This window comes from Capricornis sumatraensis, chromosome 8 (genome assembly GCF_032405125.1).
Source record: "Capricornis sumatraensis isolate serow.1 chromosome 8, serow.2, whole genome shotgun sequence".
NCBI lineage: Eukaryota > Metazoa > Chordata > Mammalia > Artiodactyla > Bovidae > Capricornis > Capricornis sumatraensis.
This window is the reverse complement of record NC_091076.1, coordinates 86,563,771-86,577,647: the sequence shown is the minus strand read 5'-3', so window position 1 is coordinate 86,577,647 and position 13,877 is coordinate 86,563,771. Positions and strand designations below refer to the sequence as shown.

At 54.3% G+C, this 13,877-nt stretch overlaps 1 protein-coding gene and 1 pseudogene across 1 annotated transcript; one reads left to right on the top strand and one right to left on the bottom strand.

The window, feature by feature from the left end:
* Nucleotides 1-6,906: 6,906 nt before the first annotated feature.
* Nucleotides 6,907-8,653, bottom strand: LOC138084403 (large ribosomal subunit protein eL33 pseudogene; annotated as a pseudogene).
* Nucleotides 8,654-9,595: 942 nt separating this feature from the next.
* Nucleotides 9,596-13,818, top strand: TMEM92 (transmembrane protein 92). Its single transcript, XM_068975986.1, has 5 exons — nt 9,596-9,655; nt 12,272-12,297; nt 13,032-13,115; nt 13,275-13,461; nt 13,705-13,818. Exons 1-5 carry the CDS (start codon nt 9,596-9,598, stop codon nt 13,816-13,818), a joined length of 471 nt encoding a protein of 156 aa, XP_068832087.1.
* The last annotated feature ends 59 nt before the right edge of the window (nt 13,819-13,877 follow it).

Sequence of the window (13,877 nt, the reverse complement as noted above, 5' to 3'; positions counted from 1 at the left end):
CAAATCCTCTGCACCCATACCCTCCTTCCAGCTCCACACTCCCACCAAAGGAACCTGAGAGATTATAACGCTTCAGTCCTGAGCTTCTCCTTGCCCGCATCTCTGTCCCCCTCCCCTCCCCTGCCTGCCTCCTTCCAGGCTTACTGCCCCCACGTTCAGGTTCTCTCCTTCCAGGCCATGGGTGATCTCCTAGCTGGGCCCCTTGCTTTGAGGCCTCACCTCCCCTCTGCCTATCTGCACACAGTGGGAAATGAGGGCTGCAAACTTGGGCAGCTCCTGGCAGCTACCACTCCACTGGCCCTCAGGCTTCAGGGAGCTGGGGGTTCCAGAGGCAGGGGAGCAGAAGCTGGCAGTTGCTCAGGTTGGGGGGCCCCTCACTTCCCTCTGCGCGACACCCCCTCAGTGGACCGCCCACCCCTTCCCATTCCAGGCTGAGTCATCCTTACATCTGGGGCCGCAGCACATCTGGAAAAGCTGCAGCCTGTGCAGGCAGCGCCACGTGGACGCCCCTCCCTTGTACTGTAACTCACGCCCACCCCTTCTAGCAGCTGGGTTCCGGCCCCTCAACCCCACCTGCACCAGGCGTCTGGTCACCTAGCAGGCAGGTAGACACCCTAGTGCCAGCCTCTGAGACAGGGCATCCAATGACCTCAGGGCCTCTCCCCACTAGCAGTAACCACGGCAACTCCATGCCCACCCCCAAGTGAGCAGGGCAGCACCGGGTTTGGGGTAAGCCAGGCCTGGGCTGGGGGAGGCAGGCCCTGAGCTGGGCGCTGAGCAGGCAGTGGTTTGGCCCAGCAGGCAGAGGGAGTTTATCCTGGCACCCCGCCCTGAAGCCAAACATCCTTCACTAACCTCGCAGACACATCAAAGCTGGCCAGGAAGGGGCCCTTCAGTAGAGGAAACCTGCAGTGCTGGCAGGCTGACAGCCTGGCTCCAGGCACAGGACCACCCTGTCCCACTCGGCAGCCCAGGCTGAGGCTGGCCACAGCCGTCCTGGAGGGGTGGGCAGGAGACACTTCTACCCCATCCCTCTCCCCTACCAACCTTCTCCCTGCCCTACAGCTGCAAAGAGGGTGGCTATGTGTCCAGGTGAGTGTGGGACAGCTGGCACCAGGACCCAGCCTTGGCACCTAGAACAGGTTCTCTCCCAGACTCGCCACCTACCATCCTCTAGGCAGGAGAGGCTGTCGGAGGAGCTTGCTTTGTGCCTCAGCCTGGAAGAGGAATGTGCCTTAGATTGTAGGGGCACCAACTTCACCCTTACCCCAGGCTGGCATATTCAGATGAATAGATGAAGGAGGATGAAGAGGGCAGGGGTTCCAGGGCTAGAAAGCAGAACAAAGCTTCAGAAAATAGCAGCTGAAGCAGAGTCGGAAGAGGAGAACTGGGCTGCAAGCCACTGGCCTCTCTCTGGGGACAGCAGGGGCTGAGGAGGAAGAGGGGCTGTGAGGCGCTAACAAGGGAGGGAGGAGGTGCTAACAGGGCCACTGGGGTGAGGGGATCCTGGAGGCAGCCCCCTAAAGGCTGGCCTGGTGATAAGGAAGCCTGGGGTGCTGAGAGGGGGCTGCCGCATCCATACGAGAGGCTGGGTGGTGTGCACTCACGTACGTACACACATGCAGACACATACTGCATGCGCCCACCCACGCGTGCGTGCACACAACTCCAGCCAAGTCTGTCCTCGGCTAGGGGCCAGATGATGTGGCTGCTTAAAGGAGCTATGATTTGCGGAAGAACGTGATCTCTGCCCACCTCACTTCCCCGCCCCTCTGCTAACTCCCAGGTCCCTAACTGGTGATCAGTTTCAGGGATGTCCCAAGCTGTGTCTTCTCTGCGTTTTAGTCTCAGTTCCCAGACCCTTTAGAAGCTGTCGCCTCAAAATGCCCAACTCACAGAGGGGCTACCCTTTCTAATGGCCACCTGGAACCCCCCACTTGTTTGGGATTGGCAAGTTCTTCTGAAGTCTAACCACAATCCCTTGTAACATTTGGATGTGAGCAGAGGTAGCAACAAGCAGGGTGCAAAAGAACCCTCTCTCAAGGGGCCAAGAGCAGAGCTACAAAGTGGGGGCCCTAGGGGCTCCTCAACCCCTTTCTTCTCTCTGACTACAGGGTCTTATCTCTTAGAGACAGCATCAAGGGTGGGGATGGGAGAAGAGGAGCTGCTGGGAGGAGGGCCAGGGTTGGGGAGAAGGAGCCCCAGAAGCAGGGAACCAGGGCTGGAGGGCTCTGAAGACCCTTAACCTAAGTTAAGTTCTTCCCATCTGAATCTTAGTGGCCACGCTCCCTCTGCCACCCAAGACAGCCAAAGCTCAGTAGCTTAGCCTTCTTTCCTCTGAACTTCCCACCACCCACCTCTTGGAGGTGTTTCCCTTCCCACCGTTGGCTGTGCCCCAGAAACCTACACTTTGGAAGGATAAAGGCTGCCAAATGCAGTTTTTGTCTCTGCTAAGACTCTGGGAAGGTGAGCATTAGCTGAGCTCCTCCAACCTGCCCATTAGGATAATATGCTCCCTGCACCGATAATCGTCAGGTGGCACTCCCCTCTCCATCCTCCTGGCGCGCGGGTTGGTGGCTCAGCCCAGGGTCAATTAAAGACATTATCTTCCCACAGCCAGACCCGTCACCCTGAGAATGAGTGATGGGCCAGTGGGCTTTAGTTTTCAAAGAAATGCTGGGAAGGAGACTCAGACCCTGATCTCATTGCCAAGAATTCCTATTGGCAACCCAGCAAGCATCCTGTATGTCCTGGAAGGTGGACAGGGAGCCAAGCATTCCTTGCAGCGCGCCCCGTAGGAACTGCTCAATCCCTGGGGAGCCAGCTCATTTACACAAGGTGAAGGGGTATGTGTATACTTGGGGAGGGGTCAGAAAGCAGAAGAGGTGGATTCCCCAAACCACGCAGTCTGTGGAGATGGGAAACCTGGTCAGTCTGGAATAACCTCTGCAACCAAGAGCCCCCCATTAAGGACTCTGGTAATTCATTCCCTATCCCCTTGGAGAAATCTGGCCCCTGACCCTAGGAGGCCCCCAACCAGCTTCAACTCAGTGACAACAGAGCCATTGTTTACTTGGAACAAAGCACCATGGGAAACGAAAGCTGAATCAGAACTGGGCTGGCCCCCGCAGCCTGGTGGGAACATTAGGACATGTACACACATCTTCAAGGGAGAATGGCCAAGTGCGTCAGAAAGGCCCAGAGAAAGGCTTGGGGAGGGGTAAGCAGGAAGGGGATCATTACTTCATTGCAGGAAGATCCAAGTCCAGGAAGGCTTTCTGGAGGAGGTGGTATTTGATCTGAGCCTTGAAGGATGGATGAGAATTTGTTAGGTTTCAGGGAGGCATGGGGCAAGTGTACCAGGTACAGAGGAAAGGAGAGAAGCAGAAAGGGCTGGGCATGTGGGTGGAGGGCATGTGGGCAGGACAGGGAGAGTGACACACCACGAGGACAGATGGGGCTAGTTATGAAGGACCCAAGGTCTCCTGGAGGTAGGACTTTATTTAGGCAGAAGTGGGAGCCTCTAGAAGTTAGGGAATGAGAGAGTGACATACCCCACCAGGGGCAAGGAGGAGGTCAGGCTGGAGGCCTTGAGGACATCCCTGATGGCCTCGGGGAGCCACAGTGGACGGGGGCAGTCAGGGATGAGCACAGTCCCCATGAGGGTGAGGGGAGCCCAGGCAATGCTCAGTGGGCAGCTGGGGGAGCAGAAATGGGAACCAAACCAGAAAGAGGGAATTCTCAGATTCCTGGACCCTGTACCACTGCCACACCCCTGTGGCCCTCCAGGAGCCGTCAACACCAGGCCTCCCTCTGATGTTGGCCCTGGGGTGGGGCCCAAAGCACTTAATGGACGGCAGAGGGGGCTAGTGAGTAGGGAACAGCGGGAAGAGGAGCTAGACTTCGGTGGCTGGCCAGTCTAGAAGGGCTTAGAACAATTCTGAGGGAAACAATACCCTTAATCTCTTAGCACCTCATTCTGTCTCCGTATGAAACGGAGACAAAAAGCTCTGGACCCCTTTACCAGGAAAGAAATATTTCTTGATTATTATTACTTTTGTGTTTTTTAAATTGAAGTATAGTTAATTTACAGGGCTTCCCTGGTGGCTCAGACAGCAAAGAATCTGCCTGCAATGCAGGAGACCCAGGTTAGATCCCTGCATCAGGAAGATCCCCTGTAGAAGTAATGGCTACCCACTCACTCCAGTATTCTTGCCTGGAGAATTCCATGGACGGAGAAGCCTGGCAGGCTACATACAGTCCATGGGGTCACAAACAGTCTGACACGACTGAGCAACTCACATACCTACTGACTGATAGCTAATTTACAATGTTATGTTAGTTCCAAGGGTACAGCAAAGTGATTCATATATATTCTTTCTCAGATTCTTTTCCATCACAGGTTATTTCAAGATATTGAGTATAGCTCCTTGGGCTATACAATAGGTTTTTGTTTGCCTAGTTTATACATAGTAGCATGTATCCCAGACTCCTGTTTATCTCTCTCCCCTGCCCCCAACCTGTACTATCCTTTTGGTAACCATAAAGTTGTTTTCTGTCTGTGAGTCTATTTCTGTTTTGTAAATAAGTTCACTTGTATCAGTTTTTAGAGCTCACATATAATTTATCCTTCTCTGTCTGATTCAGTATGATAATCTCTAGGTCCATCTATTATGCTGCAAATGACATTATTTCATTCTTTTTTTCATAGCTGATAATACCACCTCTTCCTTATCCATTCATATATCGATAGACACTTAGATTACTTCCATGTCTTGGCTATTAGTAGCATATTGTTATTAAGGAAAATTTTTTTAATATTTATTTTTATTTATTTGGCTGCATAGGGTCTTAGTTGTGGCACGTGGGATCTAGCTCCCAGACCAGGGATCGAACCCAGGCCCCCTGTATCGGGAGTGCAGACCTGTTAGCTGCTAGACCACCAGGGAATTCCCTATCAAGGTAACATTTATTTACCATTACTGTATGCCAGATACTGAGTGGCTGATTTCATCCTCACAGTGACCCTAGGTGACAAAGGAGGTACTGTTATCCACCCCCACACCCCCTTCACAGATAAGTGTAGAAAGGCACAGAGAAGTTTGGTTTCTTGACTAAAGTCACACAGAACACGCTAAGTGGCACACTTATTAACACGTTAATACTGTCCCTACAGGCAGAGCTGGGTTCAGTTCTGTTCAGTTCAGTTGCTCAGTTGTGTCCGACTCTTTGTGACCCCACGGACTGCAGCACACCAGACCTCCCTGTCCATCGCCAACTCCTGGAGTTCACTCAAACTCATTCCATCGAGTCGGTGATGCCATCCAACCATCTCATCCTCTGTCGTCCCCTTCTCCTCCCGCCTTCAATCTTTCCCAGCATCGGGGTCTTTTCCAATGAGTCAGTTCTTCGCATCAGGTGGCCAGAGTATTGGAGTTTCAGCTTCAGCATCAGTCCTTCCAATGAATATTCAGGACTGATCTCCTTTAGGATGGACTGGTTGGATCTCCTTGCAGTCCAAGGGACTCTCATCTCAAGAGTCTTCTCCAACACCACAGTTCAAAAGCATCAATTCTTCGGCGCTCAGCTTTCTTTATAGTCCAACTCTCACATCCATACATGACTACTGGAAAAACCATAGCTTTGACTAGACGGACCTTTGTTGGCAAAGTAACGTCCCTGCTTTTTCATATGCTGTCTACGTTGGTCATAACTTTTCTTCGAAGAGCTGGGTTAGGGGAGAGCATTCTGGGTATTTCTGAAAGAAAGATCCCTGCCCAAGGCCATGTCATTTATGGGGATTAGTGTCCACCACAGTATGGTGGGGAGGGAGGTGAGAGGAACAGAACTCAGTCTGGCTCTTGCCTCTTACCCAGGGCCTGCCTGGGGCCTGGCTGAGCCAGGCTGCACAAGGCCTCCCACTGCCGCTCCCAGTGAGTTCCTCCAGCCTTAGCAGAGGCTCCCCAGGCCTGACATGTGCGCCACCCCTGAGGCGCCACTGGGTGCGGGGCCTTAAGACCTGCGTAGTTGGGTGCTGACTCAGCCCCAGTGTCCCCTGTGACTTGGCCTTTCTACCCCTCCAGTCTTCAGCTGCCTTCTCTGAGAAGAGAGCGGGTGGCCCAGCTGACCTCCGAGGCCCTTCAAGCTAGGCCCTTGTTGGGCACACAATCAGCTCCTTCTTTAGCAAATGGGCCAGGGAGGCTCGAGCCAGTAGTAAGACACTGCAACTGTGCTGCTCTTGGGAAACCCCAGATGGAATCTGGCATGGGCTCCAGAAGGACGCACTGTCTGCGTGAGGCTTCTGGGCCTCCCTGCCCTCGTGTCCCTGTATGTCTGAGCACACATGCACACACATACACGCACTGCCCACCCACTGCCAGAGTGTTGGACAAAAGGGGTTGTCGTTGTCCACGACCCTCCTGCCTCTAGCCAAGACCAGGCCCCTGTCTGCTCAGTCTGGGGCCCCACTGTGCTTCCACCCCCAAGCGACCTCACCCACCAGGAACGCTGGGGCCCTTGGAGCCGCGATGCATGCTGACAACAGGGCCTGGTGTTCTTGGCCTGAGCTGGGACCGCCCACCTCCAGGCTGCTCAGCCCATCCCCATCTGCCAGAAGGAGCATAGAAAGGAAGTCTGATGTCATGAAAAAACACTGGGGATCCAGAAGCAGATTCCAGAGGCCCTCTAGACTCTGCCCAGGAGCCTCACTTTCCCACTGGGGAGACGCGGGGCAGGGAGTAGAGTAGATATTCTCCTCCAGTATACCAGGGATGTGGGTAAGGTTGCTCGATTTAAGAAATAAAAATACAGGACCCTCAGTTAAATTAGAATTTCAGATAACAACTAAATTTTATTTTATTTTATTTTATTTTTTAACAAACCCACACTTTTATTTATTTTCAAGAAGTTTAAATTCTCGAAGGGTACAGCATCACACGAATTCTGTGTCCAATGGCCTTAGCAGGAAGGTTGCTTTGGAATTTGGCATGAACCATGCCACTGTTTCCATGAGCTCGAGTGATCTTTCCCCAGATTACTCTGGTTTTGTTAGGTTTTCCACCAGGAGTTACTGTGTTGTTCTTTGCTTTGTACACATAAGCACATCTCTTGCCTAAATAGAATTCAGTTTCATCTCGAGCATATACACCTTCAGTTTTCAGGAGAGCAGTGTGTTCCCTTTGGTTCCGTAGACCCCGTTTATAGCCAGCAAAAATTGCCTTGGACCACAGCCTTCCAGACATATTTGTTGTTTTAGAAGTCCCGTTCCCAGCAGGCCTTCATAGGGTCCAAGATGGCTGAAAGAGCAACAACTAAATTTTAGTTTAAGTATGTCCCAAATATTGCATGGGACATATTTATTTATGCTAAAATGTTATTCAATGTTTATCTGGAATTCAAATGTAACTGGCATCCTGTATTTTTTCTGGCAGTCCTACATCTGTGTCAGTGGACGCCAGAGGGAAGCAATGCCATCATCCTGCCCTTCTGCTTCTCCTCAGGGTGCCAACCTGCCTGGTCCCTTCACCTTTTCAGCCTCGTACATCTACCCCTGAAGCTCCTGCATGCCCTTCTTAGCATCCTCATTCCACTCCCTAGGATACCCTTCTCCCTAAGCTCACCCATCTTCCTCTACCCGAAAGGCTACACCTCTGTCAGGCTCCAGGCCTGGGCAGAGGGGCAGGAGGTTCCAGGCAGATACCTCAGGTCTTGGGTGTTGGAGGAACAGGGTCCTGGAAGCCCAAGTCAGCAACAACTCACTAAGGAAGCAGCGTGGGTGCTGGGGGGGAGAAGGCTCCAGAACCCTCTGCACTAGGTCTCCTCCGGCAGAGGAGTGGGCTAGGTCCATAGCCAACTGCTGGGGGTCGGGGGGAGGAAAGACATGCTGCTCCACACCCCACTCCCCATTCCCTTCTCCAAGATCAGTCAACAGGAACTGCAAATAGAGAAGTCATTCTCTGGGGCCAGACCCCAATTCCGCTTGGCTCAGAGACTGGAAGATTCTGTCCTTAAGGGCCAACAGATAATGAGAAGCAGAGACAGAGAAAGAGACCAAGGAGAGAGAGATACACCGAGAGAGATCAGGAGAGGCAGTGAGACACAGACGCAGGAGCGAACCAGGGACAAGGGCGATGGAAACAGACAGGAAAACAGACTCCTCCACGAAGACAGGCAGAGATTAACAAAGAGGAGAAACAGATGGGAAAGCAGGGAACACGTAGGAATGGAGAGAAACTGCATGGAGACAGAGACGGGGAGAAACGTGGCAATCAAGGAGGGGTTAAACAGAAGACAGAGATGACTGGACTGGGAGGGACGAGAAACAGAGATAAGGAGAAAGCATGGAGAGAAGAAAGAGAAAGCCAAAGGATGGCTGTCCTTTCCTGCTAGGTGGGGGCTAGTTTTCAGGGGCGAAGTCAGACTTGGGACACAGCAGAAACTTCTAAACACCTAAGAACCGACCCTCTCCAGGATCCCTCCCCGTTTCCCCAGGTCTAGAACAGCACCCCAACGACCATCTCCATTTCGCCCCTACCCGAAGTGTCCGGGCTCCATCTCTCCAACTCCCGCAAGGTTTCCTTACGTCTCATCTGTGTTTGGGCGTCTGGCTTTCCCCTGTGCTGATCGCCCACCGAGACGGTCTCCCACACCACCCTCCAGCCTGGTTCCCCGGGGAGAGAGTTCGGGGGAGACCCAGCCCAGCTCCCCGCCCCGCGCCGCCTGGCTCCGGGGGAAATCCCGCGTTGAGCGATGCTGCCACCTGCCGGCCGGATCCGGAAAGCACAACGCGCCTCAGGGCTGGGCGCGCCGGCGGATCGGAATCCAGCCCCTGCAGGCCAGGACCGCGGCCTCGGGGGATCTTTCTAGGAATCTGGGTGGGCCTGCTCGCCCGCGCCCCGGCTCGCCTGGCTCTGCGGACTCAGCTCTGCGGACTCAGGGACTAGTCTCAGAATCCTGGGGCCTCAATTTCCCCTGTAATCAAATGGAGGAAATGTACCAACGCCTCCTTCCTGGAGTTCCAGGACGGTGGGGGCGGGGCAAGACTGTACCAGTGCCCTACTCCCGGTTCTCCTTCCCCAGAAATCAAGCAGGCCGCCCCTCCCTCTCTTCTCGGCAAAACAAACCAAACAAAAAGTGGCACCTCCCTCCGTTACAATCCCCTGAATCCACTCCGAGGCCTTCGCTTCCGCTCTCCCTCTGCCCCTCAGAAGTCCATGTGGGAAGGGACTTCCAGTGGTCCAGCTCGCTCGGGCTGCAGCCCCTCTCCATCTCAAGCTTGGACCACTTAGAGGGTGGAGCAGTTAGGGGTTGGGAAAGGGTAGCTCAGCAGTCTTGAACTGACACCACTATATATATATATATATTTAAAATCAGATAAGCTTTTCTAACTCCCATTTCCCAATCCAAACTTCTTCCCTCTCCCCCTCCCCTCCGCTCCCCTCCCCCTCCTTTTCCCAGGTTGGGCTCTTGCCGGGTGCATCAGCTCCGCCTCCATCCCGAGGTGGGGCCCTATAGGTGGAGAGTCGTGGGAGAGGTCGCGGCCCCGCCTCTCTCCTCCTGCCCCTACACGCGGAAGCTCAGTGGCCCCCAGGCAAAAATGTCTGACACCGGGGTCGCCAGCCTCTTGCTGCTTGGCCTGCTGGCCGGCCTCCAACAGGTGAGCGCTTGGGAGGTAAAACTGGAATTTTCAGACTCCTATTCTTGTCGGTCAGGGGCTTGCTTCTGACTTCCGATCACCACCTTCCATTGTCAGGATCTCCTCGTGACCACAGGCAGTTAGCAACTCCTTTCTCTTTTTCGCCGGGGAGGTAATAGGTAGAGGACGCGGAGGGAGGTCCTGAGAAGGTCTGGGTTCTTTCACCTTAGTGGGGTACTCTGTCGTAGGACCTATTCCCGCACACCGCTGTCTGAAATCTAGCGCCTCTCGGAGACTGGGGTCTTTGACCCCCAATTAGCCTTGACTTGCCCTTCTCGCTCCTTCCCGCAGCGTCAGAAAGCCGGGACCTGAGGTCTGGACTGAGATCTGGACGTCTCACCAGCTTGTCTCCCCAGCTCCGTTCTTGCCAGTGCTGGGTGACCTTGGGGGAAGTCCTGGCCCTCTCTGAGACTGTGTTATCTGTGCTTGTGCCCTGGAGAAAAGGAGGCTCCCTCTTCCCTTTCTGGAGTGGGGGTAGGATTCTAGCGGGTGATAGGATTTGATCTGGCTGCCTGACCCAAGGCTGGGATGATCTCGAAATCTGTGATTTCCAAGGGTAGGGCAGGAGGTCAACACCCCCACATTTCCTGTCTCCCCGCAGCCTGGGGGAAGGGCAGTCTATCTGGTTCTGAGATGGGAGATTATCCTGGAAACTGACATGGCTCTGGAATATGGATTTTTGACCTCTGTGAGAGTCTGAGGGAAGGGCCAGGCCAGCTCCCCACAATGTTCACTGACTGTGCCGAGCGACTTCACCCCCAAAGTCCTGCTACTCCACCGCCTGCAGTGGGTTTGTGCCAGCACTAGGCTGTGCATCCTTTTGTTGACTTCTCCCAACAACTCCATGGGGCAGGCTGTTAATGCCCTCGGTCCACATGTAAGTTAAGTGGAAGTTACCCAGAATCACCCCAATGTTTGATACCACCTCAGCCAAGGTCACCCCCTGTTTAAGAAGTGGGTGAGGGGGAGATAATCTGGGAGAGGATCCCCTGCTCCTCCAAACAGGAGCTCAAGATTTATTCGTTAAATCTACTGTCTTTTTCTCAGTTGGGGGCCAGGAGAGAGGGAGGCACGGGGGCTGGGATGAAGGGAAGTGGGTATGCTGAGTGCCTGGACCCCTTGGGCTGTCCCCACCTCTGCAGTCACCTCACCCTCTCTGGGCCAACCTACAGGGGTTCATTCCTGCTCCTGACCCTACTGGCCAAGGCTTTCGAGAAGGAGGTGTGCACAGGGGACTGAGCACAGAAAAGGGGGGTCAGCCCAACCGTTATTGGCTGTCGTTGGTATTCTAAGCTTTATTGTTGTCATTAGCGAGAGAACTGTTATTTCAAGATATAAAGATATCGTGGTCTTGGGATTTCCCTGGTGGTCCAGTAGTTAAGACTTCCCACTTCCACTGCAGGGGGCACAGGTTCAATCCCTGGTCAGGGAACTAAGATCCCGATATGCTGCGTGACCCTCCCCTGATCCCCAAAGAAAGAGATATGGTGGTCTCATAAAAAAAGTTGGCTTCTTATTCTTGAGCTGAGGTTTTTTATCCCCCTGGAGGCTGGGGTGGGATGACAGATGACCTCCCTTTTGCTGTGTTCCTCTGCCTGCTTCCCTTCCTTCCCCCACTGCCTGGGAGCAACCAGGATGAAATGCAACCAGGTTGTCAATGAATGTTCTTTCATTCATTCTGCCAAAATCCTGAGTATTGGTTTTCAACAGACAAAAATCCCTTCCCTGGTGGAGTTTTCTACTGAGGAGACAAACAGCTAGCAAGATAGAGTAAAATACGTAGTATGTTAGATGCTGACGGGAGCTATGCAGAGGAAGTAAGCACAGTTAGGAGAGAAGAAGTGCTTTGTGAGAGTAGATGTGATTTTAAGTAAGATGCAGAGAAGGTGCTGGAGCCAGCCTCTCAGATTCCTGGGGAGAGAGCCCTCCAAGCAGGGCTTATACACATATTTTTATGTTAATCAGGTGAAATTCTATAATGATAGCCTCCACATGGCCAGAACTCGTGCAGAAGAGAGAGGGAGGGGGGAGCTGTTTCTGGAGAGGAGGGTCCAGCCCTTCTCAGAGCCAGGAAAGCCCAGTCTGGGTTTGAAGGATGACTGGAAGTTCAGTGGGCCCTGAAGGCTCAGGGACCAGGGCCTGCCCCTGTAGCTGGGGAACTCCCAGTGGGTGGTGGGTTGGTCATGGTGTCTGGGACCCAGGGAGCCACTGAGGGGAGCTTCCTGCAAGGTTTCTGGTGATCAGATTTGTGGGATAGGCACTTGCCAAGGTGTTGGGAGGGACTTCGGTGGGGGGCTGTGATGGTGGTAGGTTGGAAGGGTGGGTTAGTGGTGTGAGTTTACAGACCTAGGGGTGAGCAAAGGCGGTAGGAGGTGTGACGAGAAGAGGAAGGAGAGCTGGGGCCGCCAGGCGGCAGCTAGGGCTGCACCCGTTGACCCAGGGGACATGTGGAGTGAGTGGAAAGCAGGCTTGAGGGAAAATGCTGATCCTCGGGGCTGTGAGGTACCTGGGTGGCATCTGGGTGGAAACCCTGGCCCCCCGTTTATGACCCAAACCTTTGCTTCTTCTCTTCCACAGGCTGCAGCTACATGTGGTCTCCTCTTGTAAGTCTGGGGTTTGGGCTGTAACTTCCATTGTTGGGAGGAGACACCCCAAATCCTGCCCTGCCTGCCTTCATCATCCTCACCCACTCCCCTTCTAGCCAGAAACCATCCCCCCCGACCCAGAGAAGGGGAGTCCACTCTTCTACCCCCTCACTCCTTCCACCAGCCAACCCATGGGCAGTTTCACACTTGGGGGTCACTCCCCACAATGAGGAGGGGCTGAGGGGCGCGATCTCTGGGCAGCCAAGTGTTTCTACCGAGTCAGCCCTGGACGTTTCAGGAACACTGAGTCCCTCTTGCCTCCTGTTCTGTGGGCCCCATCATCTCGCCATTCACTTTTAGAGTTTGCTCCCGGACCCTCCCCGCGGTCCCTCTCCCCCTGCATCTCTTTAGAGTGGTGCTGTAACCACTACAACACTCAATCCCATGCCTGTCCAGTAAGGTCAGCAGGACGTTCATTACAGCCATTTTATAGATGAGGAAAGTGAGGCCCAGTAAGGAATGCACCTTGGCAGGAGTGCACAAGGCCAGTATTGAGCTGAACCTGAAACCCAGGTCCCGATCCCAGCCCCAGGTTCCTCCCACTAAGCCCAGAGGGGCCTGTAACCCTGCTCTGCCAAAGGGGTGGCTTGTGCCCTGAGCACATGGTGGGTTTTAGGGAAGCGAGGATCCTTCTGCCCTCCTCCCCCGCCCCCGCCTTGATACCGAGAGCCTCTGTCCCACCCCACTCCCAGCACCTGCCCTAATGGATGCTGTGAGAGCAGCTGCTGCCAAGAGTACCAGCCAGAGTGGTATGAATTCTTCTCTGGCCCCTTAAGGTGAGGCCTGGGCCAGTTGTTCTGGGCACAGTCCTCCAATGGGCCTGGCCCACACAGGACTGGACTGGACTTCCTGCTGTGAAGGGTGGGGCTGGGTCAAGGGAGGGAGGGTGGTGTGGTGACTGGACTTGGCCTGATGTTGGTGGTTCCTTACCCCAGGATTTTTGTCATCATCTTCCTGATTATTATACCCCTCCTGTGCATCTGCGGCGTGACTAAGCACTTGTATCTCAGCTGCAGAAAGTCAGAGCAGGAGGCCCCAACAGCGCTCCCGGAACAGCCCCCCATTGCTCCTGTAGAGAGGGTCACAGCACCCATTTCTGAGCCCCCACCCCCCTACAGTGAGGTGGGTATCCATCCCAACCCCTGCTCTGCCCCTCAGCTGTCTGTACCTCCCTTTTCTGAGATTTAGAGCGACTGGGGCAGTGACGAGTGTCCTTACGCCGCCATGTCTCTGGGCCCTGGGGCGGGCTCTGCCACCAGTGTGGGGTCACTCCTCTCCCTGGTAAACCTGCCTCCACCAGCACACGGGTGGCGATGACCAGTGGCCCGCCCTAAGAAGTCACTGTGTCTCCTCCTTTCCCTGCAGATTATTCTGAAGCCTGTTCTGGGTCTGCCTCCCTTGGAGCCGCCCCCTCCCTACAGCTTCAGGCCTGAAGAACATGCCGGGGTGCGAAGAGGCATCGACAGCTCCACCTTCTGATCCACCTCCTGCCTGGAACCCTGTCATCAGCTGCCTCCCCAGTGCCTCCTGGGTCAAGC